At 42.6% G+C, this 13446-nt stretch overlaps 1 protein-coding gene across 1 annotated transcript in view; it reads right to left on the bottom strand.

Annotated features, from left to right (window-relative positions):
* Nucleotides 1-13446, bottom strand: part of LOC132405577 (cyclic nucleotide-gated cation channel beta-3-like) — an 88918-nt gene that overhangs the window by 41374 nt on the left and 34098 nt on the right. The window contains exon 11 of the mRNA XM_059990520.1: nucleotides 6493-6576. Coding sequence (XP_059846503.1) covers nucleotides 6493-6576 — 84 coding nt within the window. The remainder of the gene's footprint in view (nucleotides 1-6492; nucleotides 6577-13446) is intronic.

Genomic DNA, 13446 nt, shown 5'->3' with positions numbered 1-13446 from the left:
TGCAGCTTAAACGAACTAACAGTGACTTTTATATTTCCATCGGACAATACATTATCCCCTAGACAACGATAGAGCTATTTCTCATAGATTATTATTATACCTGTGCTTTTAGATTTAATATTGACGACGTATATTCTCTGTATGTTTGCATTGATCTTATTTTGTGCCCCTTTATCAATAAATACTGTTAAAAATAGTACCATCAGACTTCAACGGACCTCTCTATCTTTGCTGGTAAGTGACCCAGTTACGGGGTTCGTATCGTTTCTTTTACAGCCAGTCAAGTTGGGTGTATGGCTAAGCCAGCTGTCAAAGACTTCAATGATATTTCATGGCTGGGTCACTTGCACATATTAGTGGGTCGATTGATGTTCAGGTGAAATTGCTGGACTCTAGGATATATTAGATCAGGTCATCAGATCAAAAGAGACAGCAGATGCTGGAATCTGGAACATGTTAGAAGAACTATCCCTGACTATTTTTGTTCCATCCATTTATGCCAGAATTGCTATTGCCTTTAATTTTTTAAAAATAGTCTGAAAACATTGGAATAGTTTAAAAACAGTTTTGATTATTTTTTTTAAATACTAGCTAATTAATCCTCAAGACATTTCAAATTAATGTTATTTGTAAATATTTTCAACTATTAGAGTATAGCTCAGCCCAAACTGTCGACAGTTTATTTCTTTCCAAACATGCTGTCACACTTGCTGAGTTCCTCCAGTATTTTCTGTGTGTTGCATAGTATTGACTATACACATATGGCTCTGGGTTTAGATTTTTTGTTGCTAGTGACTGAGGTTCTCAGCCAAATCCAGTAAATTCCAAGGAATGCATCTGGCATGAGAATATTCTGACCATTAAGAAACTTCATTTTATGCCATCTATTATGGCTGAGACAATACATTGGTTATTTGCTTTCCTGAAGAAAGGCAACTTGTTAAAGGATTTTGGAGCAAATGGCTGTAGTTTCACTTCCCTCAACAATGTTCTCAAAATTACCACCAGACATTGAAACATTATATCTCACATAAGAACATGAATAAAATTACCAGAAAATTGCCCAGATTCCAGACATACGAGGAATTATAACCTCTGTTCTCAGGAGACAATTATAATAGAGATAAACTAAAATAATTGTATTATCTGGTAAAATATGGAAAGCAAATCTGTTGGTTTTATCTTTTGTTTTGTGAAACTTTATGATGTTCATTTTTCTAGCAAAGAATAATTATCATCTGCATTAGTGAAATCTTCTGCAGTTACCTAATTCATACCTGAAGAATGATGAAATTATCATTCCCACTGTACTGTATGGTCTACAGTATAATAAGGGACTACTTTATGTTGTAGTGACACATCGTGCATGTGCTATTAAGCGAGTAATGATCTGTATGTGTGTGCCGAGTTCAGTTTCTGCCAGTAAAGAATCATGAACCTTAGCTCCCGTCTCCAGTGTTTTTAGTAATAACATTGTTGTGTAACCAGGCCACATACACAACAAATTGGTGATAAGGTTATTGAACCAACATCATATCGGAATGCCATATTTTAATTGATAACGACACTTGGAAGAAGAGCGCAAAGAATGAGCCAAGGAGCAGGAGAAGGAGGCAGAGCGAGGTCTGAAAGGAAGTGGGAGCAGAGCTGGGGTCGGGAATGTCGGGAGACCAAGAGACACATTCGGAGCTGCAGCACGTCCAGCAGAGACCACAGCCGGCACTGACCCCCAGGGACTGAGGGTCTGCCTGCCCCAGAAGGGAGATAAAAAGGAGCAACACACACACATCTAGAAAGAGTGTGCTTGTGGCACTAGCAAAAAGGACACGTGAGTCAAAAAGGAAAATAAGTGGAGAACGGGACTTATTAACATAATAAAGATGGCGAGGATTGGAACCATTACAGCATTTGATAGTGGCATTGAAGACTGGGCAACTTACATTGAAAGAGTGGAGTCATATTGTGAGGCTAACGGTGTTCATGATGAAAAGAAAGCCAGCATCTTACTCAATATTATGGGAACAACAACATATGGCCTGCTATGGAGCTTGTTTACCCCTGAAAAGCCAGCTGATGAAACATTCAAACAAATAGAAGACACTCTCCAACACCATTTAAACCCCAAAACTCTGGTCATTGCTGAAAGATTTAAATTTTACAATCGGAATCAGAGCAAAAGTGAAAGCATTAGCTGAACGGCGCAAAATATCAAAACATTGTCAATTTGGAGCTGGACTATCAGATGGATTGAGGGACAGGTTAGTGTGTGGTATGCACTGCAAAACCACACAGAAGAGGTTTCTGTGTGAAAGAGACCTTACAAGAGAAAGTGCTAAACATTGTAATATCAACGGAAATAGCGGCACGGGGTGCTTCTGAGATACAACAAAAATCTCTGGAATATGCCACAGATAAAATGTCACTGAACAGAAATGAACCCAGGGTCCGGAGCTGCAGAGGGGCCCAAAATGGGTAGCTATCATCATGGCGGACAAAAAAAGTATGAGAGTGGAACACAGAAACGAGAAAAGAAACAAGAAAAAGAGGACTGTGAGAAAGAAGCATTAAAAAAGACATTGAAACTGACAGAATTTTTAAAGCCTGTTCTCCATGATGCAGCAGTACCATCCCTCTTGTCACAGTCTGAGACCGGTGGACAAACAGAGACTTGTCCAACAGCTAGCGCTAGCACCAGCATTAGCACAGGAGCACTGTCCTCGCCATAGTCAGCAGCTAATGTTGGAGGATGAGAGCACGACTTTGTAATTCCCGACCACAGAGGGCTTCAAACAACCAAGTCTGGCCGCCATTAACGTTAACGTTATGTAAAGGGGGTTTCTTCCTTTTTCTTTGTTACTATTGGGAAAGGGTTTCTTTGTTTTGTTAAAAGCAGGAATGTTTCTTTGTTGCGAGAGAGTGCTAGAAGCTGGTTTGGGTTAAAATTTACTGATAACGAGAATTGTATTCCTTTGTAAACCAAATGGGGATTAATGTTCTTTCTTCTGAGTCTGTAAGCTTTTGTTGACGGGCTTTTGGGCAGATCGGCACGAGGGGGTCGAGAGAGAGGACGCAATGCTGTAAGCTGGACAAGGATCAGACCCCAAGCGGGGATCCGAGGCCCGGAGGTACTCCGAGGAAGGGAGATGAAGCTAGATGTGCTTGGTTGACCACTTTGGAGGGTCCTGAGCTGCGAGTCGAGGAGTTCGGAGGGGATCGAATGGTGGCCAGAAGACTTCAGTAATTGAGCTCCAACGGTTGTGCACGAAGTGGTTTGGACTTTGATAAGTTTGGCGCCTTTTCTTTATTTTTTCTCTTCATATATACTGTATCATTATTAATCACTTAGTTATAGTAACCTTTATAAATTGTACTCATTTAATCGCTTATGGTGTACTGTCTGTTTTTGGGCGAGGCGGGGACATCACACAGCATCCACACCAGCTGATTACCCAGTTTGGTGGGGCCGAAGGCTGCTCCCCCCTAGACGAGAATAAGCTGAGCGAGCCTGAGGCGACCCAGGGGGTTACAGTTACTACTACTGAGGATCCTTACAGCACTGATCGAGCTTGCTGGGGAAAGGAAATATTAAATGATTCAGTCTGAGCATACTGGGCTAAGATAGGACTGGAGTCCTGCCAGAATAAGGATGTGGATATCAAACCTTCTGAGCGAGTATACAAGTAGCAGAGATGATTTTTCTCCAAATTTCACTTCAAACGCAAGCTCGTAAATGGTGAGTACATATTGAGACAATTGCTCCTTCCACTGGCTGTGTGATTTGTTTTGCATGCTACATCTTCAGCGATGGTAACTGTCAGTCCATCTTCGAAACTGGCTTTAGCCTGAAAATAGCGAATGCCACGGGAAAACGATACAGACCCACATTACACTAGCGTCTGAAAGTGGAAGAATAGATACAGAACTACAAAAACAGTTCGAGTCAGAGTGTGTCTACTGGACCAACGTATTGTGAAGAGCAGTGACAGTTGTGAAGTTTTTGGTCGAGAGGGGACTGGCTATCCTTGGCTCCAGTGACATATTTTGCAGGCCTGATAACGGCAACTACATGGGCATTCTAGAGGTAATAAATGAGTTTGACCCGTTTTTGAAGGCGCACATACAGAAATTTGGAAATGCGGGATCAGGAACCCCTTCATATCTTTCACCTAAAACATGTGATGAGTTTATTGAGCTCGTGAGTGATCGAGTTCTGTCAGAGATCATCAGTGAAATCAAAATGGCCAAGTATTTTCCTATTAGCAGCGATTCAAGCACAGATGTTGCACACGTAGATCAGTAAAGATATTTCATCTGCAACAGAACTTTTATGCTTCCTCAGCGAAAAAAAACTTGCAGGTCATCTTCCCAAATGTAAGCATTGATTTGAGGCTTTACCTGACTCTCCCTGTCACAAATGCAAGTGGTGAGTGATCTTTCTACAAGCTCAAGCTAGTGAAGAATAGGCTCAGATCCACAGTGGGACAGGACAGGCTGAATCATCTGACTCTGAGGTCACTTGAAAGTGATCTTGTTCAGAAACTGGATTTTAGTGATCTGATCAAAGACTTTGCTGCAAAGAAATCCCGAAGAACTAGGCTTTAATTTTGAAAAACAAGCATCAGACTTTGTAAATATCTAGGCTTGTGTGTCAGTGCTGTTCCTGTTTTTGTGACAATAGGCTAATAGTTGATCGTCTACAAACCTAATAAGTAATAAGTGGTCTTTACTCTGCAAACTACACAGCACAGCAAGAGGTTAGTATGTGCTAGATCTCAGTTTTCAAAAAGATTGTTGGAGTATTGTCAAGTTTCCTAGTTTGCCAAGGTGCCATCTCTCTTGGCCTTTTTGTCTCTCATTTCCATTTTACTTTCTCAGAACACACGGTTGAGAAAAATACCCAGATAAAAATGCTTTGGCATTGTTTGAGAAATAAGGCCTATGGTATGTTCAGCAATAGCTAAATAAAGATTTAAGATTGGGTACATCATACTTCGTCTCCTTCATAACTTTTACTAAGCCAACTAAGCCTAAGTCAATTTTTGAGTGCTTTAGATACTGTCCTTTAAATTTTCTGTCCTCCCTCTTAAGGCCTGTAAGTTTATAGCCTACGTATTGTACTAAACCAATGTCTTGGTCCACAGCTTTGATATTTAGACCAGTACGACCTTTGCTCTTGTTCTTGCCTGTTTTTGCTTGGTACAGCAGCATTTTACAGTGTCAGCAGGGGCCAAATCAGGACCTCCAGCCCAGGGGCCCCGGCCCCACTAAATCCGGCCCTGATCATGATGCAGTACCTGAGACCATAAACCAGACTCCAGCGATCATGCTTCTGAACAGGAACCTGAGCTCCCACATGGATCTTCTCAAACCAGATATACAGCGTGATGTAGAGAACAGACAGTTCAAACACATGAATGCTAAGTCAACATGAAGCTTCAGTGTGGGTCAGGCAGTTCTCGCACGTGATTACCGGACTGAAAAGTATAATTTCCGCCATAGATGGGCCACTGATGTATAGAGTACAGGTGGGAGAGAACGTATGGAGATGGCATGTGGACCACATCCTGGATGCTCGGGTGAAAAACACAACAACACCTTGCCCGGATTCCCATGACATAGAAGCAAACACTCCTGCTATGACCACATTAGCCTCCTCCACAGATGAGCCTGTCATCAGTGCTGAGGTACCTGTGGAGACTCGTTCTCCGAAGCAAACATTTCAAGTCAGACATTACCGGGAGAGGCAGGGGAGACCTCCCCAGAGACTTGAGTTATGAATGGGTCTTAGACCACAAGTAAAAAAAAACAAAAGAAAAAAGGGGCTTGTTATAATTTAATATTACTATGTCAGTTTGTTATGATTTGATATTATTAAGTTACTAAGTAAACAAATGGTAGGCATTTGTATGTTAAGGGTAGACATTTGTTTAGCATAGTGACGCAGTAAAAAAACTATTAAAATAGAAGGGGAGGAGTGTATTGTATGGCCAACAGTATAATAAGGGACTACTTTATGTTGTAGGGACATGCCATTGCATATGCTATTAGGCACGTATTGAGCATGCGCTATTAGGCGCATATTGATCTGTATGTGTGTGCCGAGTTCGGTTTCTGCCAGTAAAGGATCATGAATTTTAGCTCCCATCTCCAGCGTTTTTATTAGTAGCATTGTAGTGTAACCAGGCCACATACAAACACCTATATTTACAAATAATCATGCATTTTTATGTCCTGACGAAGGGTCTCGGCCCGAAACGTCGACAGTGCTTCTCCCTATAGATGCTGCCTGGCCTGCTGCGTTCCACCAGCCTTTTGTGTGTGTTGCTTGCATTTTTATATGCCGTTTGAAAGCCTCACAATCAAAACATTTTTAATGTTGAGTTAATTTATGAATTCTGGATATACCAATGATTAAACCATGTCTGTCTGAATTTAACTGGCTCAATAGATGTGAACAATTTACTACATGGTTAGGAGAAAAATGAAGATTACCTTCTTGCATACAAAATCACCAGGCAAATAGACAACGGATTTCAGCTTGAGCAGCATATCATATATCATCTGCTGGTCACATTCCTGGAGAGACATAGTAATGAAACATTGATTTAAGTCCAATAAAGGAAGCATTTTAGTTCTTCTAGTCTGCACAAAATCTATAAATACACAGAAACTTTCACGTCTTCCTCATTTACTGAATTACAAATAGAATTCTACAGTTGGATTGAACAATTCATCCCATTCGCAGACTGACTGAGCAGTCAATATCTAGATTGGATTTTCTCAGCACAATGTACCTGAACACTTCTCCATATTACTGGGTAGACACCAATATGATAACTGGAATGGGCTGTAGATTGGGTAAAATATGTAATTCATAGGCACTTGTCTTCAGGACTGTTGCCAGGATGTCCAACACACAGGAAGCGGTGTGGGGACAGGGTACGGTTACACATACAAAGAACAAGGGAAAAGCACTACGACAGCTATCCCCCTTGACCTTGGATAACCACGGCTCCCTTACCAGGACAAACGATAGACCTTCCCAAACATAAATCAATGCACTTACCTTCAATGAGGTGGTCTGTAAGAGAGACCGAGCCAGGCACATGACCTTTTATAGCATGGGGCTGGGCGCGATAATCCAATTAAGGTGACCAATAATTTAGGTGTGCATTGATTAGTTGGGAGGGACCAAATGTTGATTGGTGCGTGGTGTGTCCTCCGACCAGCCAGATGGCAGTGCATCTGTCACGTGGCCGGTATCTCTGGATACAGTTGCGGATGCAAACGAAAGATTTCCACTGCTGCAAATGGTCTATGTTGTGTCACAGATGCCCAGATTTGAGATAATAAACACGTTCCAAGCCTATCCTTCGTAGCATGATTGTAGTGCCATACAAACTGAATGGAGGTTATGCGTGATGGGAACGCAGAAACATTGCGATGGTCACTTCTACCAATGCTGTTGTGAATAGATTAAGTGGCCACATGTAAAATGGTGAAGATTTCAAGTAGGTCACTCACTACCTGCTGCAGACCCAGTCTGGCAGCTATGTATTTCAGGACCCAGCTGGCTCCATCTGTGGCAGTGCTGTACTACCAAGCCAGTCTTGAAGATACATATTGAATAGATTTCTGAAGACCGGAAGACTTAACTGATGTGAGTGAATATAGGAGGGTGGAGTTGAAACTAAGGATTACTTTGATGTTATTAAACAATAAAGCTGGTTTTAAAGGCCAAGTGCTTCACCTCAACTTTTATTTCTATTTCTTTTATTCCTCCAATACAACACAAATTTCTTCATAACCTCCGCCATCTTCAATAGGACCCTACCCACCAATCAGATCTTTACCTCTCCACACTTCTCTCAGCTTTCTGCAGGGATCATTCCCTCTGCTTTTCTCCAGCCCTTTGCCTTTTCCACCTATCACCCCTCAGCTTCTTAGTTCATCACTCCTCTTCCAATCACCTGGCTTCACTTTTCACCTTCTAAGCTTGTCCACCTTCCTTCTTAATTTGACATCTTCATCCTTCCTTTCCAGACCTGGCCTGAACCGTCGACTGTTCATTCAAATCCATAAATGCTGCCTGACTTGCTGAGTTCCTCCAGCATTCTGGGTATATTGTATTTCTTATGGTTTTATGGAATCTAGAAAAGAGCTCCTGTTTCTCTGAGTAAATAAATAAATTTTCCTAATCAAAAATTCTACATTAGAACTATGAAATAGGTGATGCTGGAAATGCTTTTCTCCTGTTGGTTTCAGATTAATAGTTTGGGACTGCATTTCACAGCTTTAAGTGTTTAAGTGTTTGACTGTTTTCTTTCACTATGACTAACATCATTACTGTGGCTGTGGAACAATCTCAGGTCATGAGGTCTCCTCTGTGATGGTTGTAGGAGTTGTCTCTGGAACTGCAGGGAGTGGTTCTGACAGCTCTGGCCACCTTTCCTCTCCAACAATTGTCTCAACTGATTGATGCCTCATCTCCAGACAACATCAGATGCAATTTCCACTGTGCAAGGGAATGGTTCAGATCTGCCCTTAATCTTTCCAAGAACCCACTTTTGATCACCTTTGTAGTCCCTTGTGAAACACCGAACTTCCATGTCAGAGCCCTCAATTTGTCTCGGCTGTTTGTCTGCATACGCCTTCTGAGAATGGGTTTGAGGAGATCTGAGTATGAGAGCAAGGGACGGCCCAGGAACAGCAGAGCTGGTGAGTTGTTGGTTGTTGAATGTGCTGCATTATGATATGCAAGGAGGAAATTGGTGACCTTCTGATTCAGTGCCAGTGTAGTGTGTCCTACTGACAATGCTTGCAGTGAGTTCTTTAGACTCTGGACAAACTTTTCCATTTGTAGCTGGGTAGTACAATGCAGATGTAATATGTCTTATTTCACTCAGCTTCAGGAATGATAAACTTCCACAACAAACTGTGGTCCATTGTCACTAAGTGTTCTGTAACACCACTCCTGGGGAAGAGGCTTCTCAACACCTCAACAGCATGTGAGGTTGTAGTGGAATCTATTGGGATCACTTCTGGTCTCTTTGTAGATGGATCCACTACTATCAAAAATCTAGCAAAATCCACACGAATCCTCTGCCAGGGCAATGCAGGCCGTTCCCAGAGATGGACATGCTGACATGGCAAGCTGTTTGATCTGCTGATCCTTCCCAGGCCATCAGACAATGCTTCGAGCAAACTCTTTCATTTTGATCCTGCCTAGCTGACCAGCATGTAGCTCCTCCAACACTTTAGCTCTTGGCTTGTATGGTACAACTTTCACCCTACATAAGCCGACCCCTATCAATAGATAATAGACAATAGGTGCAGGAGGAGGCCATTTGGCCCTTTAAGCTAGCACCACCATTCACTGTGATCCTGGCTTATCATCCACAATCAGTACCCGTTCCTGCCTTCACCCCCTATCCCTTGACTCCGCTATCTTTAAGAGTTCTATCTAACTCTTTCTTGAAAGCATCCAGAGAATTGGCCTCCACTGCATTCTGAGGCAGAGCATTCCACATATCCACAACTCTCTGGGTGAAAAAGCTTTTCCTGAACTCCGTTCTAAATGGCCTACCCCTTATTCTTAAACTGTGGCCTTTAGTTCTGGACTCCCCCAACATTGGGAACATGTTTCCTGCCTCTAGCGTGTCTAATCCCTTAATAATCTTATATGTTTCAATCAGATCCCCTCTCATCCTTCTAAATTCCAGTGTATACAAGCCCAGTCGCTCCAATCTTTCAACATATGATAGTCCCGCCATCCCGGGAATTAACCTCGTGAACCTATGTTGCATTCCCTCAATAGCAAGAATGTCCTTCCTCAAATTTGGAGACCAAAGCTGAACACAATACTCAAGGTGTGGTCTCACTAGGGCCCTGTACAACTGCAGAAGGACCTCTTTGCTCCTACACTCAACTCTCCTTGTTATGAAGGCCAAGGGCAGGTTCATCCTGGTGCTGGTAACAATGGCAGAAGTTGTAGTTGTCTCAGCCAATCATGGCCTGACAATGCTGATCCTCCTGTTTTTACCACATACAAGCCCAATGTGGCTTGTTGGCTTTTATATTTCACTGTTATGAATGTAATTTCCACAGGAGTTGCCTTTTCAAGATGGCTGGGTTCCTGTCAATGATCTATGGCTGCACTCAAATTGCGGTTCCAAATGGCAGTGGGTTCCCACTTCTGGAGTTTACTGAGCAGCCTAGCATTTTTGATGTGTCCAGGAGTGGCCTGGAAGATGTACGCCTTTGGAGCCATCAAAGATAAGGCCTCAGGAGGCCTCTGTGGATAACTCAATTCCTTGCCGGTGTCACGGAACAGAATGTCATGGAGATTGAAACATTGAGACAATGGGTGCAGCTGTCAGAGGCCTCTGTGCTCCATCGAGCTTTCTCTCTCTCTCTCTCTCTCTCTCTCTCTCTCAATGTGCATGGGTGGGGGGGGTACGTCTGCTGATTCTCGAGTTGGATGTGTTGAAACTGTGACCTGTTGATCCTCTCATTGTGGAAAGGGTGACATGTCTTTATATCTTGTTTGTGAGAGGGCCAGTGGCATGTCGAAGTGCTGGGTTATGGACATGTAGATTTACAGGTCCTGTAGACCTGTTATGGACTGCAGATCATGGGCTCTTTGTGGGCTTGCTATTGCTTGCTTGGTGGATGCTGATTCTTCCTGCTGGAACAAGTGGGGGAGGGTTGATGCTTTGCTGTTGCTTGTACATGGGAGGGGTTGGGGAGGGGTCTTTGCGGTCCTAACATTTTATAACCATATAACAATTACAGCATGGAAACAGGTCATCTCGGCCCTTCTAGTCCCTGCCGAACGCTTACTCTCACCTAGTCCCACTGGCCTGCACTCAGCCCATAACCCTCCATTCCTTTCCTGTCCACATCTTACTTTAAGTGACAATACCGAACCTGCCTCTACCACTTCTACTGGAAGCTCGTTCCACACAGCTACCACTCTCTGATTAAAGAAATTCCCCCTTGTGTTACCCTTAAACTTTTGCCCCCTAACTCTCAACTCACATCCTCTCGTTTGAATCTCCCCTACTCTCAATGGAAAAAGCCTATCTAGGTCAACTCTATCTATCCCCCTCATAATTTTAAATACCTCTATCAAGTCCCCCCCTCAACCTTCTACGCTCCAAAGAATAAAGACCTAACTTGTTCAATTTTTCTCTGTAACTTAGGTGCTGAAACCCAGGTAACATTCCAGTAAATCTTCTCTTCTATTTTGTTGACATCTTTCTTGTAATTCAGTGACCAGAACTGGACACAATACTCCAAATTCAGCCTTACTAATATCTTGTACAATTTTAACATTACATCCCAACTCCTATACTCAATGCTCTGATTTATAAAGGCCAGTATACTAAAAGCTTCTTCACCACCCTATCCACATGAGATTCCACCTTCAAGGAACTATGCACCATTATTTCTAGATCACTCTGTTCTACTGCATTCTCCAATGCCCTACCATTTACCACCTATGTCCTATTTGATTATTCCTACCAAAATGTAGCACCTCACACTCTCATGTAGCATTAAACTCCACCTGTCATCTTTCAGCCCACTCTTCTAACTGGCCTAAATCTCTCTGCAAGCTTTGAAAACCTACTTCATTATCCAAAACACCAACTATCTTAGTATCATCTGCATACTTACTAATCCAATTTACCACTCCATCATCCAGTTCATTAATGTATATGACAAACAATATTGGACTCAGTACAGATCCCTGAGGCACACCACTAGTCACCGGCCTCCAACCTGACAAACAGTTATCCACTACTACTCTCTGGCATCTCCCATCCAGCCACTGTTGAATCCATCTGAGCCCTGATGAAGGGTCTCGACCCGAAACGTTGACTGCTTCTTTCAACAGATGCTGCCCGACCTGCTGAGTTCATCCAGCTTTTTTGTACGTCTTGATTTGACCACAGCATCTGCAGTGTACTTTGTGTTGAATCCATTTCACTACTTCAATATTAATACCTAACAATTAAACCTTCCTAACTAACCTTCCATGCAGAACCTTGTCAAAGGCCTTACTTAAGTCCATATAGACAACATCCACTGCTTTACCCTTGTCAACTTTCGTAGTAACATCTTCAAAAAATTCAATAAGATTTGTCAAAGATGACCTTCCACGCACAAATCCATGTTGATTGTTCCTAATCAGACCCTGTCTATCCAGATAATTATATATACCATCTCCAAGAATAATTTCCATTAATTTACCTACCACTGACGTCAAACTTACAGGCCTATAATTGCTAGGTTTACTATTTTCTGTCATTCATTCTTTGGGTTTTCTTCTGTTTTGTGGATTCTGTGAAGATCAAGAATTTCAGGTTGTATATTGTATACATTCTCTGATATTAAAGGGAACCATTGAACCATTGAGCCATCTTTTCTCCAGTACAAGTTCTTAGTTGGCTATCTGCAGGCTTCAATTCAATATCTTTGAAATGCTGCTCAAACTCATTTTGTGGAATGACTGAAACAACTGAGCCAGTGTCTAGTTCCATTTTAATTAATTTGCCATTTGTTTCTGGTGTAAGCCATGTTGTCTCCTGTTAGTTTTCACATTGTAAATCTTCAGGCTACTCAGACGTGTGTCACTCTCATCATTATCAGAATTTCCATCAGCAGCATGCAGATTCATGCTCTTTGTGAAACTGCACCTTGATGTTTTATTTTTTTCTCTTCCTTGTGCCGTCCATTTATTTTTGTCAGCCTGACATTCTCTTTGTTTAGTGTGTGTCCTATTTTGTTGCATTTTCTGCAAGTTTCACCTTTAAATTTGCATTGGTCTTGTGTATGTGAGGCCCTGCCACAATGGTAACACAATTTATTTGGCCAGGTAAGTTGCTGTTTATATGTTGCAATTTTGTTCATGCTCATTTTTATTCCTGACTCCAACTCAATTGCGTCCCTAGCTATTGTTTTGATTAACACAGCAATTCCTGCTCTTTTAAATGTGAGTTGTGCTTCAGCTAGGAGCCATTTTTGAATGATTGCTTGTAAGATTCCACAAACTAAACAATCTCTCCGTGCATCATTAAGCCCGTCACCTCACTGACAATGCTCAGACTGTCACAAGGGGACGTGGAGACTGGACCCAAATGCAGGACGCAGGCACTGAAGTACTAGGGGCAGGACAGGAACAACTAAAGGATAGAATAAGAGGAGGAGACCGTGGCCTGCAACAGTGATCCTGGGGTTCAGAGAGTTCATGGTGAAGGCAGGACCTTGGCTAGGCTAAAGGATGTGTCTATGGGACAATGAATACTGGGAGGATAGCCCCCTGGGCGGGCCGCATTATTTCTGGGCAGGGCCCGGCCTCCCAGGCAGGAACACAGGGGGCCCGGGCAGGTCGCGGGGCACCTGGGCAGGATGTGGGGCACCACCCATTGGAAGTGAGGGGTA

Source organism: Hypanus sabinus, chromosome 1 (assembly GCF_030144855.1).
Source record: "Hypanus sabinus isolate sHypSab1 chromosome 1, sHypSab1.hap1, whole genome shotgun sequence".
NCBI lineage: Eukaryota > Metazoa > Chordata > Chondrichthyes > Myliobatiformes > Dasyatidae > Hypanus > Hypanus sabinus.
This window is presented reverse-complemented; position numbering and strand designations above follow the sequence as displayed.